The following is a 16039-nucleotide window of genomic DNA, read 5'->3' as shown; positions in this document are numbered from 1 at the left end:
ATAATTATTAACGGCAATATATACTTTATTTATTAAAACTGCTTATAATTTTTAAAGATCATGATGTTTATAATTCTCCAAGCTAAACGAATTAATTAACAATACTTAAACGAGATCAAATCATAAGTGCTTTCAAGTGGTTTTTTTTTAATATTAGTTTATGTTGGTCTACAGAATTTTTTTTTTGTTTATTTTAACTTAATTACTTTTTATAAAACTGCATATAAAACAGAGAAAATAACATCGAAATTATGGAGAAAAAGGACATTCAACATGTCTTTATTTACCTGACCCCATTCCGTCAACTTAATCAACCTTGCAATCTTTTTCTCCATTGCCAAATAACTCTTCAAATATATTTGCTCTCAAGAAACCAGCTCATATATATATTATTATTATTATTCTCCCTATTCCTCCCCAATGACATAGGTTAATGTGAAATAGAAAAGTTTCTGGTAAATTGATTTATGTAAATAACAATTAAAAATAACAATAAATATCAATGTGCAAATCATATGCGATAGAAACATCAGTCCATAATTACGGGCCATGAAGCACAGAGATGGCTTTTCTCAATCTCTGAAATTATGAAAATATCTACGCAAATTTGATTTAAATATAAAACACTCTGTTGCATTCATATTTCGACAATTCAAATGCATTTCACACATTCAAATAACATACTACCTGCTCCATTCGTATTTCAATTTCATGTTTTAGCAACTCGAAATTTTCGTCAATTTCCTTCAGTCTTTTTTCTTTTGATTTATTTAACCTTCTTTGCTCTTCTACGCCAAGTTTCACATATTTTCCTCGCAATTCTTCTGTCCTGAAAATCATTTCCTCAAAATAAAGCAAACTATTAGAGCATAAGATATTTTGGAAATTCAAATAAATTAAGGTAATATTTTAAAATTTTATGAGAGTTAGAGTTATATCATTTTACCGGTGCAATATATCCGAGTAAAATTATGTTAATGCAGCTATTCAAGCAAAATTTACATTTACTGACGAAACAAACAATAATAAACACAGTATAATTAAAAAATATCTGTAAAGGTATGAAAGAGAAATGATGTAACTCATTTAAAGGTAACTATTGTTTACATTGGTGACATACCCCTCCGTTCGTGTTGCACTCCATTGTTCGGCGTAGCGCTTTTGATGATTTAATCTGGTCAGTTGTTTCGACTCACTGAAACAAAAGTAATTAAAATCATAAAATCATCTTGAATCATTCAAAGAATTCATTTCTCGATAATCTTTTTTAAAAAAGTTTTACTTTACCAGTGAATCGCTCAACGACCCATAAATTCATACCTTTTCGACCCCTCTTCTAAAAAATATAAATCATAGTACCTTAAACAATGAAAGATTTTTTTTTGATTAAAAATTTTAATACGATTCTTAAAGCGATATTAAGCTACAGTTCATTCATTATTTCATTTATTGTTTTATTATTAAATGGACATACTATTTGTACGCCATATCAAGTCGTTTAATGAGTTTCTTCCTGTTCTGTTCAGCCAGTGATATAATAAGTTCTGTTCTCTGAACACAATTTATGTCTTAAGTAATTCAAATTGCAAGATACAACAGATAATTATGACCGTTCCTTCAAAATCCTCTGTTTTTTATTTAATTTAATTCAAAAAATATGTTATTTCAAAAACGACTAACCTCCTTTTCATACTTAGCATAAATAACAAAAGTATCCTCATGAACATTTCTCATAGCAGAGGATATTGGTCTAAAATGATTTTACTTCATAAATGTGAGAGATAAATTACTTTATAATTTCTAATTTTCAAATTTCGAAAAATGATTTATAAAATGATGAAATTGAAATCATTTTTTCATCCCTCTCTTCCAGATTATTCTTTATTAACGCAAAGATACTTTTGCTTAGAGGAGCCATCAAGTAGATTTAGGATAGTTTCATATTTCTTCTTGAAATTCTTTTCCAACTTTACGACTTTTCGACTGCTGGCTAATTCATCTTCGCTTAAAAATCTGATTTCCATATCATCCAAATAAAAACGCTCTTTCAGTTTTTCTACAATTTAACAAATTACAGAAATTAAGTACAATAAGACGATATTAAATTTGGTACGGATAACATTTTAGGTTTAGTTCCACTAGAAAGTTAATAAAAAATAAGACAAGTTTGGGGCTTAACTTAGCTACTAACTATGCAACTATAGTGAATAGATATGTCTGGCATGTTCCCAAAGAGATGAAAACTTGAGGAAACCATCAATTATCTGCACATTCCACACACAACGTCTTCTGTATGCCAAGTATTAGTCTCTTGCATGAATCCCATAGCACCAGTTATTTAACGAATCATTTTAATTAATTCATTGTCGTGGAAAACAAAAACTTACAATTTTTTTTTTTTTCTCTAAAAACGAAATAATTGAATATATGTTTACTGTGCGTACCGGACACGTTCCATTTATCGAAATTAAATGATTTCATTCCATCCTCACATATACTCCCTTCCTTTGCCAATTCACTCTCTGCACTTGTGGATCTCATCTAAGAAATTGCTTATGAAAAATCCTTTAATACAAAACAAGAAAACACTGTAGAATAGAATACGGCAGTGATTTCATCAGTTTCATAAAATACTTACTTTTAATAATAAGGCAGCACTATTTCCCAGATTTTGCCCGTGATCCACACTACTGTATTCCTTCCCCTCTTCCAGCACATCCCAAATTGTTGATTCTGTAGATAGCGATTTTGGTTCACTTTCCTCTAACGCCACAAGCATTTTCTCACGCTGTTTCATAGTATCTATGGGATTTATCAATGCTGCAGAAGCTGCTAAAAATTGAAGAATGCGTGATATTTTGATCAGATTTTCAACATTCATTTTTGACTATTTCAAGATGAACCAGTCATTATTAGATGTCAACTATTTTAATCATCTTTGGTGTTTCGCATGTTCAAATAAAAGCAATTGGTTTCAAGAATTCAATATGCATGAATTTAGGCACTATCGACAATAATTACATACCTTCTTCACTTTCCATTATTTTCTTCATAGCCTCGATTGGATTCTGTAGTGTATTTACCAGATCTGCAACGGTAAAGGTATCGCTAATTTCTTCGAATAAATGATTACACTTAAGTTGAAGTTGTAGAAACATTAAACCTTTATATTTAGATTGTGGAAGAAATCTCGAGTGAAAGTTGAGTGTAATTTCAATGTAACACTGAATAAATCTTTTATTTCCGGGAATGATCAGTTACCTTGTCATTAAGCAACTAATAATAAGACCAAATTAAGGAAGCATGGCTGAAGAAAATATGAACAACTCTCAAAAAAAAAATCAAATGAATAAACGTACTAAGGCTTCCGTCGTCGATATAATCATGAACAAGCAATAAAACAAATAGTGATACAGGACCCAGTGGGTGGCTATGAGCATTTCGAAGTGGAATATGCCGAAATCCTGGCTGAATTGAGCGGACCTGAAACTGTTGTGTGATAAATAGACTGATTCTAAAAACCGTAGATAAACTAAATGGAGTGCTATAACATTGAGGAAAATGTCGTTTATGATTACTCAAAACAGCAAGTAAAGTGGCCGAAAAATTCTGGTAGTTAAATAGAGCAGTAATTTGTCAGATATTTTAGGAAAGAAGTAAGAGTAATCTTGCATGCAAGAAGCAATGTCCAATAAGGCGACCACTATCTTCGTATACGGCCAAACGAATTGACGCCATTTCCGGAAATATTATCTGTAAAATACAAACTTATTTTCCTCCCGAACTTGTATAATTACAAAACGTAAACTCTTGGTAGTTTGGTAGCTTACCTTCTCAAATTTAAAACTTTCCTCACAAAAGTCCATATAAACGGGGTTAATCCCGTTATCCATGACAATTCTTGTGCGATATTTTCGTTTAGAAAATCGTGACAAATCGTTAAAATGTCCGTAAAAATTCACTTCTGCATATGTTGAAGGACGCCTCTCGCATGCAAATGATAACATCTGAGCAGAAATCACCTACAAACAGCTGGCATTGATCAGGAAATCAAAAATTCTCGAAGCTTAAGAATAAATCAAAGCTAAAAAGAAAACTAACGGTAACAGAAAGACAGGCGGGTACAACAAGATCCATCGTATGCGTTTCGAATGGATTAAATTTTGCATCGGCTTTACGCATTAGACTTGGTTTGGGGACGTATCCGGAATGGCCATTTTGTTCGAAAAATGCAACATTCATTTGAAAAGGTATATCAGGTGTTTGCATATTTATTGCCGTCATTTGACAACCACAATTCCAAAATTTCTAGAAAAGAAAATCTGCCTTTTTTACAAAAATGTTTCACAATGATTAAAAACATTCAATAAATTAATTCAAAGGCGTTATGACGGAAGCTTACAATAGGCCAAAAATTGCTGGAATCAACACGTTTGCCTTTTGGATAAACACGGGTAATTTGCTTTTTGTTATGATTTACAAATTCGATTGGATTCTCTTTTACCAGTTCATAAGCACGAGATTCGTTCATCGAAAATATTCCATAACTCATCTGTTTGCCTGCAATCTTATCACATGAAAACTAAAATTGAAAGTGATAATAAGTGCGGTTTCTTTTCATCAGAAAACATAGTAACTTAAGTGCATAGAGCCTTCTGAAATTCGATTTCCAAATTAGAATTTTTGAACTATTCGTCTACTTTAGTATAAGTATTGATTTTCAAACTAATGCATAATCGTATCAAATTTACTAAAAAATTGAGAAGTAACTGAAAGAAGAGCATGGAAAAGAAGAAAAGATTGTTGGAATTATCAATTATGAATTATTTCACAACTATACACTGAGAAAAACGGAAAACTTGCTTTCGCATTCTGTAAATGACGTGAACTTGCCCATGGCACGCATATAATTCACAAGGTCTGATAGTTCGCGAGCAATAACCTGCAGTTCCTTGGAGATTATGAGTGATTTGAAATTTAAAAACAAAATTTTTAATCCTGGAAATAATAATAATAACTAACTGAGTTTTGTGAGTTCTCCTGTATATTCGCCTCATTTTGGTGCAAAATATCATCTAAATGTGAAAAATAATGCAACTTGAATAGAGTAACCAAGTTAGATTATAAATCCAATTTGAATTTAATTTAAACTTCACTTCAAGTCTACTCGAGAACTATGTAAAAATATCAAAAAAATAAAAAATGCTCCCGGTAAATTTGAATCCACCTTTTTCACTACTTTCACTTTCACTGGGATCACTTTCCATGACACTTTGTGACGCTGAAACAATCTTTGGAAAGCATAGCGTTCAAATACGGTTTATTTATAGTATACAGAGTAGTAAACAGAGAAATTGATATCACTAGAAGCAAACCTTTGTCATTAACTGTTGAATTAAAATAATTACCGCTTCTGAAGTTATCTGATCACTTAAAGAAGACACTAACGGAAAAAGATTTAAAAACCAATGGAAAAACTTGTTATAAAATTATTTTTAACTTAAACTTAAGCAGCATCATGGAATGATTTTAAAATTTCACTTAATTCAATTTCAGTATGATTAAATTAACAGCATTTTCAGCAATACTTAAGTGATATCATTATACGAGTATTAATAACATAAGTGGATGAAGAAAGCGGTACTTTAAAAAAACTATCGCTCTAAGAATTCTTTAAATGTCCAATTTTAATAATTGAACATTTTATGAGTAGATTTTAACTTACTAATTGATTTGTTAAAAAAATCCTCTGTTTCTCCATTACTGATTTTCTTATTTTTAATCAAAATTTTTTTCCTGAGCGCGTTTGGAGACGGCAGACTCACACCCTGTTTGATCTAAATAACTTTAACAAATTTAGCAGTTCAATAAAATTATCTAATTTTGTCCAGTTTAATTCACACATAAAATTTTATAATATGTTAACTAATATGCTAAAAAATCCTCTAGAAGGATCAATCTACTAAAATTTCTGCATTCTCAATAAATTTTAGAGAAGGAATGCTAAAGGCCTCACCGGATAATTGCTTAACGGTTCGGTAAGTAAAAAATTTCCGAAAATTTCTCGGCAATACAATGCTATTTTCTTTTGTTGCTTCATGGAACAATGATTCTCCAATGATAAAATAACAGGAAATTCAGAAACGACAAAAGCTGTTTCCGCAATTGCCATAATAACATCCTGAAATTCGTCCTCTGAATTAAGTTATACCAAAGGAGAGCAAAGATTACATTCATTAATTTAGATTGGCTTTATTAATTAGAAAGTTTGCAAAACTGTCTAGAGTAGATGAAATCAAAATAACCGCCCATTCAAAAGTCATTCTGAGAGAACGATTCGCATGCACCTTTATCTCTTCCACTGATAATTTTTTTAATGGAAAATACTGCTATTTACTTGGTTCATGTCTTATGGAGGTGTAGGAATGTCTTAATTTTAAAATTAATTAACAGGTGAAGAGTAAACCTTAAATAATACAGGAGTAACTCTGGTGAGCTGCGAAGGCCCGTGTGTGATAATTGGTTCACCACCTGATCCATCCCAACAGTCAAGTTCAATAGAACGACATCCAGACAGTAACACATAACGATACATTTCCACAGAACTTTTGGAATTCACTTGGTAACCTATGTAAATTCTCTTTTAAAAAATTACTTCTATCTATTATTAAGTAATAAAGTTTAATTTTTTATTGTATTGATTCAGTGCTGGTTACTTATTAAATAGTGATAATCTATTAAACTGAGAGGCAAAATAAATTTTTTATTTAAAAAATTATATTCTTGGGTAAATTCTCAAAAATTTTTGAAAACTCCACAATATAGAGCCATCGAAAACAATACAAAGTGATTTTCTTATCTAAAAAAAGCATCGCATATTAGCAAATCAGCCTCATTCTTTCTCTTTATTAATAGAGAAAGAGAACTTTACTACTGCTTTATTCTTGTGGTTAGTTCGATATTACAGTGAATGTTACCTCTCAAATATGTATTATGTGAACTGTTGATGAAATAATGCGAAAGTGGCTTATGCATGTTTTCTTCTTTTAGCATCAGATGGTCCCGGTGCATACCGATGTTGTACTCACTTAGCAGAAATCTCAGGAATGATTCTTTCGTCAGTTGCTTCACTTGTTCCTCTATATTTAGGAGAATCAGTAAAGAGATACAAGAGGGATTTAAATTCAACAATTCAAAAAAACAATAAAGTTAGAAAGTGAAAAAAGGATGCAAATGCCTATACCACTCCCATTCATTTCGTTAATTAAACATTGAGCAATTTGTGAAGTGGGAGAGGGATAAAGCAATTCATTGAGCCTTGGATCGTAATGTTCTTCCTTGAGATATTTTGCAAAATGTTCTGCATCAACCTTTTCTTTTCCCGCAAATCTGAAATTATAGTTTCGAAAAACTGCCACTAATTATCGCTCACCTTATTCAGGAAAAACCTGGAAAGATAAAGACTTCCCAAATTTTCTCTAACACTTTTCTTTCTTTTCTACTGTCTTTTTGTTTGAGACCAACTTAGATTCTGAAATAAAAAGTTCAAATTTTACTCTTCAAGCATTAAATGGCTTGCTAGTCCGTGTTATCCTTCACTTTTCCTACCAAGTTATAAAGAAAATTTTGACTAGAACAAACTGATCATGCCTATGTATTTCGCAACGTAAGTTTGATAAACAGTAACTTAGTAAGCTTACTTTTTGTGAAATATGTAATCCACGTCAGTTCGTCCACAAATACAACAATAGCAGGAGAAGATGAAATCATTTGTTATTTCATTCACTGAAATCGCTTCCTAAATTTGTTCCTTGCAGTTACAAACATAGAAAATTTCTAATTATCCTCTTTAACCACTTTTCTTTCCCTACGCAGCAAACTAATATGCAATGAACTGATAATTCAACTGATATCCAAACTTTCGACAAGAACAAAAATAGGCACAACCTTACTATGAAAAGCGGGAAGCGTTTTCAAAGACCTTTCAATGTCTTTTCGATCTTCTTTATTTTTTGTGAATAGAACGGCATCCAATATACTGCAAACTTATTTCAGTTATATTTTATTTCTAATATATCTATAATTCATCATTAGTAATAGAACCTTAAATGATTTCTCGAAATGTAACTCAAGAAAAACCTCACAATACCGAACAAATGTAAAATGCAGCAGAAATTTTTGAAAATCAGTCTTGCTGTCAATTAATCTGAATTAATTCAGGTCGAGATAGATGTAAAATATAATACTTAGGCTACAGTCCTACAAATATACATAAATCGGACTCGTGCTATACAGAATATCATTTTACATTAAAGTATTTCGTCCATTACAATAAATAGGACTTCCAGGTGTAACTTTAAGTTATATTCACCTGCTGACATAACAGATCGACAATTTATGATTTTAACTACTTTTCAGTTCATTTTATTGGCGCAATGAAATTTAGAAAATCGCCTTCATATTTTTTTTTTTCTTTTTTTCAAACGGAATATCTGCATTCATCAACTTCAGAAGGATGGAAAAGAGAAAATGCGGTACCCACTTTACCCTTCATTTTCCTTTTTAAATAGACTTCAAAGTTTTGTGTTGCAATCGAATGGATGACAGCCGACCGTTACGTATACCACGTGAAATGATATCGTCTACATTATTTGCACATTATTTTCTGATTTCAAAAGGAAAGTTTAAAATATTCATTCATTTCTTCCTATAGTAGAAAATTTTATCTTAGAAATTCTGTAAATAATACGTAAAACTGTTGCCAAATTCAAAAAAGTTTATCGTTTCTTTGTTAGTTATGATTCTATAACTAATTTTTAAAACAGTATGCAATAAGCTCTTCTGATTATTCATGAATAAACTGCTCGTTTTTTAAAACTATTTCTTCGGAATTATCAACGAATTAACTTATGCTGAAAAATACCTTGTTATCAAAAAACCGAGTGATTAAAAATTTATAAGATATGAGGATAAATAAAAACAAACGCATTGATTGAAACTTGGTCGGTGTTTGTGGAATATCTGATTTTGGTGAACAGTCGCTGCCAGTAATAAAAGCAACCTTGAAGTGATAACTCTTTCAATGCTTTCACTGATAACCGACGAATTTCATTAAGCCAACGCTAAAAATTATTTCTCTTTTTTTTTTTTTCGATTAAGCAATAATATCAAATTACTGATAAATAAGCCAGGATGAAAAATTAATGCATTGTTATCACCCTATGATTTACTCAACCTTCTATTTTCGAAAAGTAGTAGGATTTTAGGCTTAATTTCTGATTTGATGTAACAACAGATCAAAATACCGAATAATTCATAAACAAAACTAACCCAAAATCAACCGATTACTGGAAGGAAAAGATAAACAACATTTCCGCACTCTTATTAAAATATCATACTACGACATGTATATCTTGGATAATTAAAAAAAAAAATTAGGCTCCTTTTAAATTAAATATTGATAGTGGCTTTACAACGACATTATGTTCAGAATCGATGAGAAAAATTAGCGCATTCGGAGACACAGCATCGGCACCATACATTACGGTTAGAAAATGAGTTGACAGCATACATTTCTCTGCGACAAAAGTACCACCAAGCGTTTTTTTAATGTAACCATCTAACTGTAAAATCCGTCTGTAAAATTAAAGTAGAACGGTCGGTGTCAAATCAAAAGTTCAGGATTATAACTTTCTCTATTCTCTTTTCCAGTTGTTTAAAGTCATGGGAGTCATGGGAATTGTTTACTTATTACATCTATACTTTGATTATGATGGAGTAAGCAGTATTAAATTCACAAGTATTAAATTGACCTATTGGGTTATTTTGCATTTTTTATAATAAAAGAAATTGAAAATGGTATAAGTTAATAAGCAATCATGCCGCTTTTCTATAATATGTGGTGTAAGATCTTTGGAATTTGTAGAAAAATAGAATTATTTAATTCGACACATGGCGAAAGAACGCATATTTTAGTAATTCCTGTACATTAATCATGATATAGCTGAATGCTTCAAATGGTATAAAAGCTTTGACATTTCGTTTTGGCATTTTTAATTAATATAAGTTAATAGAAGCATTAATAGTAAGTAATCAAGGAATGAGGTGTTGAAGATACAATCTGTGCTGGCAAATTTAGCTTTTTTGGCTGAAGGGATAAAATTCTTAATGATATTAGTATTGAGTACTAAACAGTTTCGACACATGGTTGAAGTAATTGCAATTTTTGAATTTAGTTGGAGTTAAATTGAAGTAATTGCAATTTTTGAATTTCTTTCCTCCCATAACTCTAAAAAGTATATTTTCGGAAAACAGTTTATTACTGAGTTAGTGCAAAATGACGTTTTAATGGATGTATTTATAAGATTGAAGAAGCTTTTCACTATCTTATCCTCATCTGTCCGATGTTCTAAAATGCAAATTACTGAAGAATGCAGAAAAAGTTTTCCTAATGTACTAAAATTTTGTCTTATACTTTATGCTGCTGAATAATTCTAATTATATTCGAAACAGATAAGATTAATATTGTATGCACTTTTTGATGGATCCCTTGTCGTCTTGAATGTTCCGCACAACAGCCAGAAAATACATCAATGATATCATCGATATAACAGAATTCCGAGCCGACCACTTCATTAGCCTGGATTGCAAGACAGAAGTAATATGTAAATGTATACTTACATCGAACAAAATATTATACAAATTCCACTTATTCCCTTCTGTATTTTCTTCTCTCATTTTTCCCTCTTCACTTCTTTTCTCTTCCATCCTTACAAAATATGAGCAAACAAATGAAAAAAAAAAAAAAAAAAAAACCTTATATTGTTTCCAGAATAACAGTAAACCATTGTGACTCAATGATAAATGCACAAAACGTCCCTCGAACTGATCGATAATCTGACAGAAAAAAGCAAAAACAAAAATGAGATTAGCTTTAGATCAGATTAAATTAAATCAAACAAAACTAAATAATTGGCACATATGATTGGGAAGTTGGTATTTGAAAAACTGAAGAATAAACTTACACTGTCGAACTTGTAAACTTGTTCACCAGTGGTAAAGTAATCATCGATTAATTCCTGAGGATTTTTTATGCTTGGTAGTCGATGGATCGACATATCCTGTCTCTTCAGCAAATCTCCTCTTTATTCATATATTCATTTGCACTACTAATTTGATCTTCTTTTTCTTAATTTCACAACCTGAAAAAATAATTTGAAAGTAGAATTGACATATGCAAATGTCTTACAACGCTTATAACATAGGCAATAGCCTTTACCTTAGCGAGTTAAACATAAATGACAAGCATAATGTTAAGCCATAAAATATTTTTTCTAAAACACTCAGAAGAAACATTCCAAATCATTAACTTTAAAGAAAAATTATTATGATTAAATTTTCTTTTTTAGCTAAGCTTAAAGATATTAAAGTTTTCTATATAAAGGCATAAATGCATTACAGTAAAGTTGGTTGATGGTTATCGCGCAGATGTGTGAAGCGTAAAGTTTAAGTTTTATTTGATTTTGTTTTTAAATTATTCAATCTTATTTTTATTCGCTTTCAATGCAAACAATTTTACTTCCTCTCCGCAAACATTTTATTTTGAGAAAACTTGTTAAAAAATTTAAATAATTGATCATATCTGTCTGCCTATGGTTATCGTAAAAAGCATATCAATTGCAAGATTTGCTTAATTTGAGTCGGCGCAATCACTCATTCAATCCTCATATCTTCCTTGTCCGCCTCCTCTTAATTTACTCTTCAGATGAAATAATTGCGTGGCTTAAAATACGAACACTAAATAAGTCTATCTTGTTATTTTCACATAATTATTGTTCCAAATTAAAATTTCTTTCTCAATAGTTTCATTGACAATTTTTTTAGCTTGCAACTTGATTAATGCAAAGATTAATGGAAATTTAAACTGAGTTAAGCATTCAATTATAGGATGAATAGATGCAATTAGCAATCGAACATTCATAATTAAACTGGAGAATAAAGCTAAATTTGAACTTGCATAGAGGGAAGCAAAGAATCTTAAATAAAGAGCAATCGAATCAGCCGAGAAAGCATATTCCGAAAAGTACTTCTCCAAAATTTCATGCAAAATTTATGGGAGAAAGTGGATTTATGGGAGAAAATTGAATCAAAAAAGACACAAAAACAAAGGAAAGAAAAAGAATGAAAACCATTTGTTCTCAATGAAGTTAACATGGAAAGATATAAATTTTGGATACAACAATAGTTGAAGACGATACAGCATTTGTCTCCATTCATAATTTCACATATATAAAACTCACAGGTTATGAAATATATTAGGCATAAATGAGCAGTTAGTTTTGTCTACTCTTCGCTTAGTAGAGCCACAAATCAGTAAACTCGAGAATAAATATCAAATTTTCTCTTAAAATGCTTTTTGGCAAAATCCATCAGAAAACTTGATTTCGATAAGTGATGATAGCAAAGAACTGACTCATTCTTTATTTGTGGAAGTGTGGAGAAATGCACTCATATTGAATTTTAAACAAGTTGGAAAACTCTTAATATTGATTAGTAAAGGTTGAAGTTCGAACCATCAATTTTTAACTATATAAAGAATACAAAACAAAGGGTATTACCAGAAAGCTGGTCACTAATTTATGGGACATACTTTGTGATCACAGCATTGCAACATCATTTCAAGAAATGACTGACTTTCGATATTCAGTAAAACTGTACTTGACAGATGAAGCATGTTACTGAAAGAATAACGATGTTAAATTGTATGTCCGTTGCTTATTGCGGTTAGCTGTCTAAACGTTCGAAAAGTAGTGGTCGTTTTCATTTTAATTTTTAATCAATGTATTTTCATAACAAAGAAAAGATGGATGAGAAGGAAGAGAATAAACCTGAAATTTTATAGGTTTTTATAACCAAATATTACTGATAACGAATATCATCATGTATTTAATTCCTTATCATAATATGGAAATATGAAAAAGAAGAGAAACGGATAAAAAGTTAGTCGAATAAAATTATTAAATATGTTGATAATGAATATCAAGTATCACCATCATGTCAGTTTTCTTCATATTTTACAAACTGTACATTGGGAACTTAATTCTTTAGAATCAGAAAGCTAATAAATCTGGAAAAAAAGGATGCTTTTGCGCATGTGCTCAATGAACCAAAAGAAACGCAAACACTCATACAATTAATAGAAGCATCATGAAATGCACTTTATTGAATGATGCTAATTGAGTTGAATCATCAATAATAGTACATATTTCTGCTAACATCGCCATTATTATCTATGACAAAACCGGAAAAAACGGTAAATCAATTGTTCTGCTTGATAATAAATAATGCAAATATTACTGGGACAGATGATCATAGATCATCAAACAATAGAATTTGTGTGAACTTGACTAATATTTAATAACTGATAACTTTTTTGAAGCAAATGTGACAACAGCATAAAAATAGTTGTGGTGCTTTTCTAGGAGGAAAGGAATAGGTGAACTATTAAGCTCACAGCCTGCAGCTAATGTTTGTTGGCTTGAAAAGTTTACTATTCTTTATCGATAGAAAAAAATTCACCATGCTTTGCAGAAGAGACAAATCTTAATGCTTTAAACCACATCAATTCATAACGGTAATCGATACTAGTAGTAGTGGATGACACAGACAATGACACAATTACATTAAATTGAGTGAACATTATTGTGAATTGGTTATTGAATTGAATTATTAGAGCAAACAATGAATTTGAAGATTCTTTTCTCCCTGAAGATCAGTTTCCTTCCAGTAATTGGGTATCTCATATTCGGATAATTGCAAAGTTAAATTAATTTCAAGAAACATTTATTGATTCATCACTTTCACTTGTAGAACAATACTTTTGAAAGTTTATTTTCAAAGGATTAAATTTTTCTCTCAGCTCTGTGATGCCAAAATTTCGTTATACTGAGACAAAGGTAGAAGTAGAGGTGGAAGTAAAGGTAAAGATGATGACAGGAATAGAGATAAAGAAATGAACGAAGACAGTCGGATGAATATCCTGACATACTGCTGTACAAAACAAAATTAACTGAATGTCACGATAAGGCATTGACTCATCTGTCATCGATCGGTGGATCGATATTTTTGTACTTGAACAAAACAGGTGGTGGTCATTGGATAGGACTAACTCTAAATAGTCGTGGAAGAAGTGAAGCTAATCGATTGATCAGTATGAAGAATAAATGAATGAATAATGAATGCATGTTGATTCCGGACGAGGTGTCATCCAGTTGTCACCATGGGCGATGGTGATGGGACTGGTGCAAACCGATAGGACAAATACAAATCGATGGAGCAAAACAGTTTTATTTGAAGTAAAAAAGTAAAATGGTTCGAATGAAGACATATTGTTTGTGCAATTCAAAGGACAAAGATCAAATAATGCAAATTCACAAAAGGTTTTTTATTTTTTATTTTGAAAATTGTCCAATATCATGCAAACAGCATTACATTTCAGTTCCGACAAATTCCAATCAGCGATCAGCTGACCTCTGTAATCATTATTATCTTCTCCTTTCACACCATTTTTTCATTTAACACTGTGAAGTAGTCAGCACGAATTTTCATATTTATCTTTCCCGTCCCTAACCAATATTTTATTAATGTTAAAGCTTAACTATTATGTATATCAACTTTTATGCTACTATCAACATTTTCATCATTATTACGAGATTCGAAGAATATAACAAATGTTTTAGATAGAATAGATTTTATGTCTTTTAGAAAGAAGCTGTACTGAATGTTTCATCTTCATGGTTAATGGAAATGTTTTTCTCATGCCATTATTCCTCAAGCAATTTGTTCTTCCAAATGTTGAAAACGACAAGTTGATCATGAAATAGTCGATTTCATCGGTTAACTTTGTGAGCTAATTATACTAAAATTGGACCAAACTAATAATAGACTTAACTTATAGTGATAACATTTATGAATGAGTGATAAAATGATTAGAAAAATAAATGATAATTTAGGAGTACTTTAAAATCAGGAAAAGTTCACATAAATTTGCTTCATTGCATTGTTGCCTATTTGGATATTGACTATTTTATTCTAAAATTTGTCGTAAAATAAATTATGTTTACTGAATGTGCTTTTAAAAGCAGGAATCTCGTCATTGAATAAGTCACAACATCATTTTTGAAAAGGTGATAGGGAGGGCAATGGATTGTCTAAGAGTTCATTTCATTTTTGTTCATTTATTTTAAGTTATGTGGGAAAACATTCAGATTATTTGGTCTATCATTGGTAGTTCCAAATGCTATCAAAGCAGAGAAAATCTTTCTTAAAAAAAATTTTATTTAGCTTGCAGAAAGAATGTAAATAAATTAAGGAGAAAAACATTTCTCTTCCTTCTCAGTCCTGAAGTTATGTTCCTATTATTATTTAAACTTATTAAAACATAAGAATTGATTACTGCTAGCGATCGTCTAATCTGCAACACACAAAAGAGAAACAATAGTGAAAGGAATAAGAAATGCTTTCTAATTATGTCATTTAAGCTTTATAGAAGAAGTCAAATATTGTTTAGATGTTGAAGGGTCAAAGCAAGTAGTAAATAAATGTTCGAAATGCCTAACAAATAAGGAAACTTCAAAAAGTAAATTATAATCCGGAAACTAATTGGAAAAATTAATCTATGCAATGAAAGAAATGAGAAGTGCAAGGAGTCGAAATCAATTTCAAGTAGTTTTCAAATAGAATTCATTCCAAATTTCAATAAAATTGACTGAAAATAATGCAACAAAACAAAAAAAACTGCCATGCGATGAAGACCGAAGATAAGTGCAAAATGCAAAGTAAATATCACAGATTAAAAGACAAATAGAAATTTTAATGTCTTATCTGTCAATTCTTTATCAGCACTAAATTATTTCATTCATATCTCTTGTTACAGAATAATTGTTTTACTTTAGCAATTAGTATTTTCAATTCGCTAAATTTTCATTCTAGAAGATTTTCTTGAATCCTTTTGCTATTCATATTGCAAGCTTTTGTTTTT

The 16039-nt window shown here is 30.5% G+C and overlaps 1 protein-coding gene across 1 annotated transcript; it reads right to left on the bottom strand.

Moving 5' to 3' along the window:
- Positions 1–540: 540 nt before the first annotated feature.
- On the bottom strand, positions 541–11117 carry Bm9957 (Uncharacterized protein; the record flags this gene model as incomplete). Its single annotated transcript, XM_043081889.1, has 29 exons — positions 541–579; positions 688–829; positions 1121–1195; positions 1475–1551; positions 1681–1750; positions 1900–2056; positions 2445–2541; positions 2639–2832; positions 3026–3088; positions 3360–3483; positions 3673–3753; positions 3831–4022; positions 4102–4308; positions 4403–4560; positions 4864–4942; positions 5023–5075; positions 5228–5281; positions 5726–5837; positions 6017–6181; positions 6467–6627; positions 6978–7139; positions 7244–7389; positions 7701–7798; positions 7948–8038; positions 8986–9122; positions 9474–9623; positions 10535–10639; positions 10816–10896; positions 11025–11117. 29 exons carry the CDS (start codon positions 11115–11117, stop codon positions 541–543), a joined length of 3363 nt encoding a protein of 1120 aa, XP_042937823.1.
- Positions 11118–16039: the final 4922 nt, after the last annotated feature.

The sequence above is a fragment of the Brugia malayi genome, assembly GCF_000002995.4.
Source record: "Brugia malayi strain FR3 genome assembly, contig: Bm_v4_Chr4_scaffold_001, whole genome shotgun sequence".
In the NCBI taxonomy this organism is placed as follows: domain Eukaryota; kingdom Metazoa; phylum Nematoda; class Chromadorea; order Rhabditida; family Onchocercidae; genus Brugia; species Brugia malayi.
The sequence above is the reverse complement of the archived record's forward strand: the minus strand, read 5'-3'. Positions and strand labels throughout refer to the sequence as shown.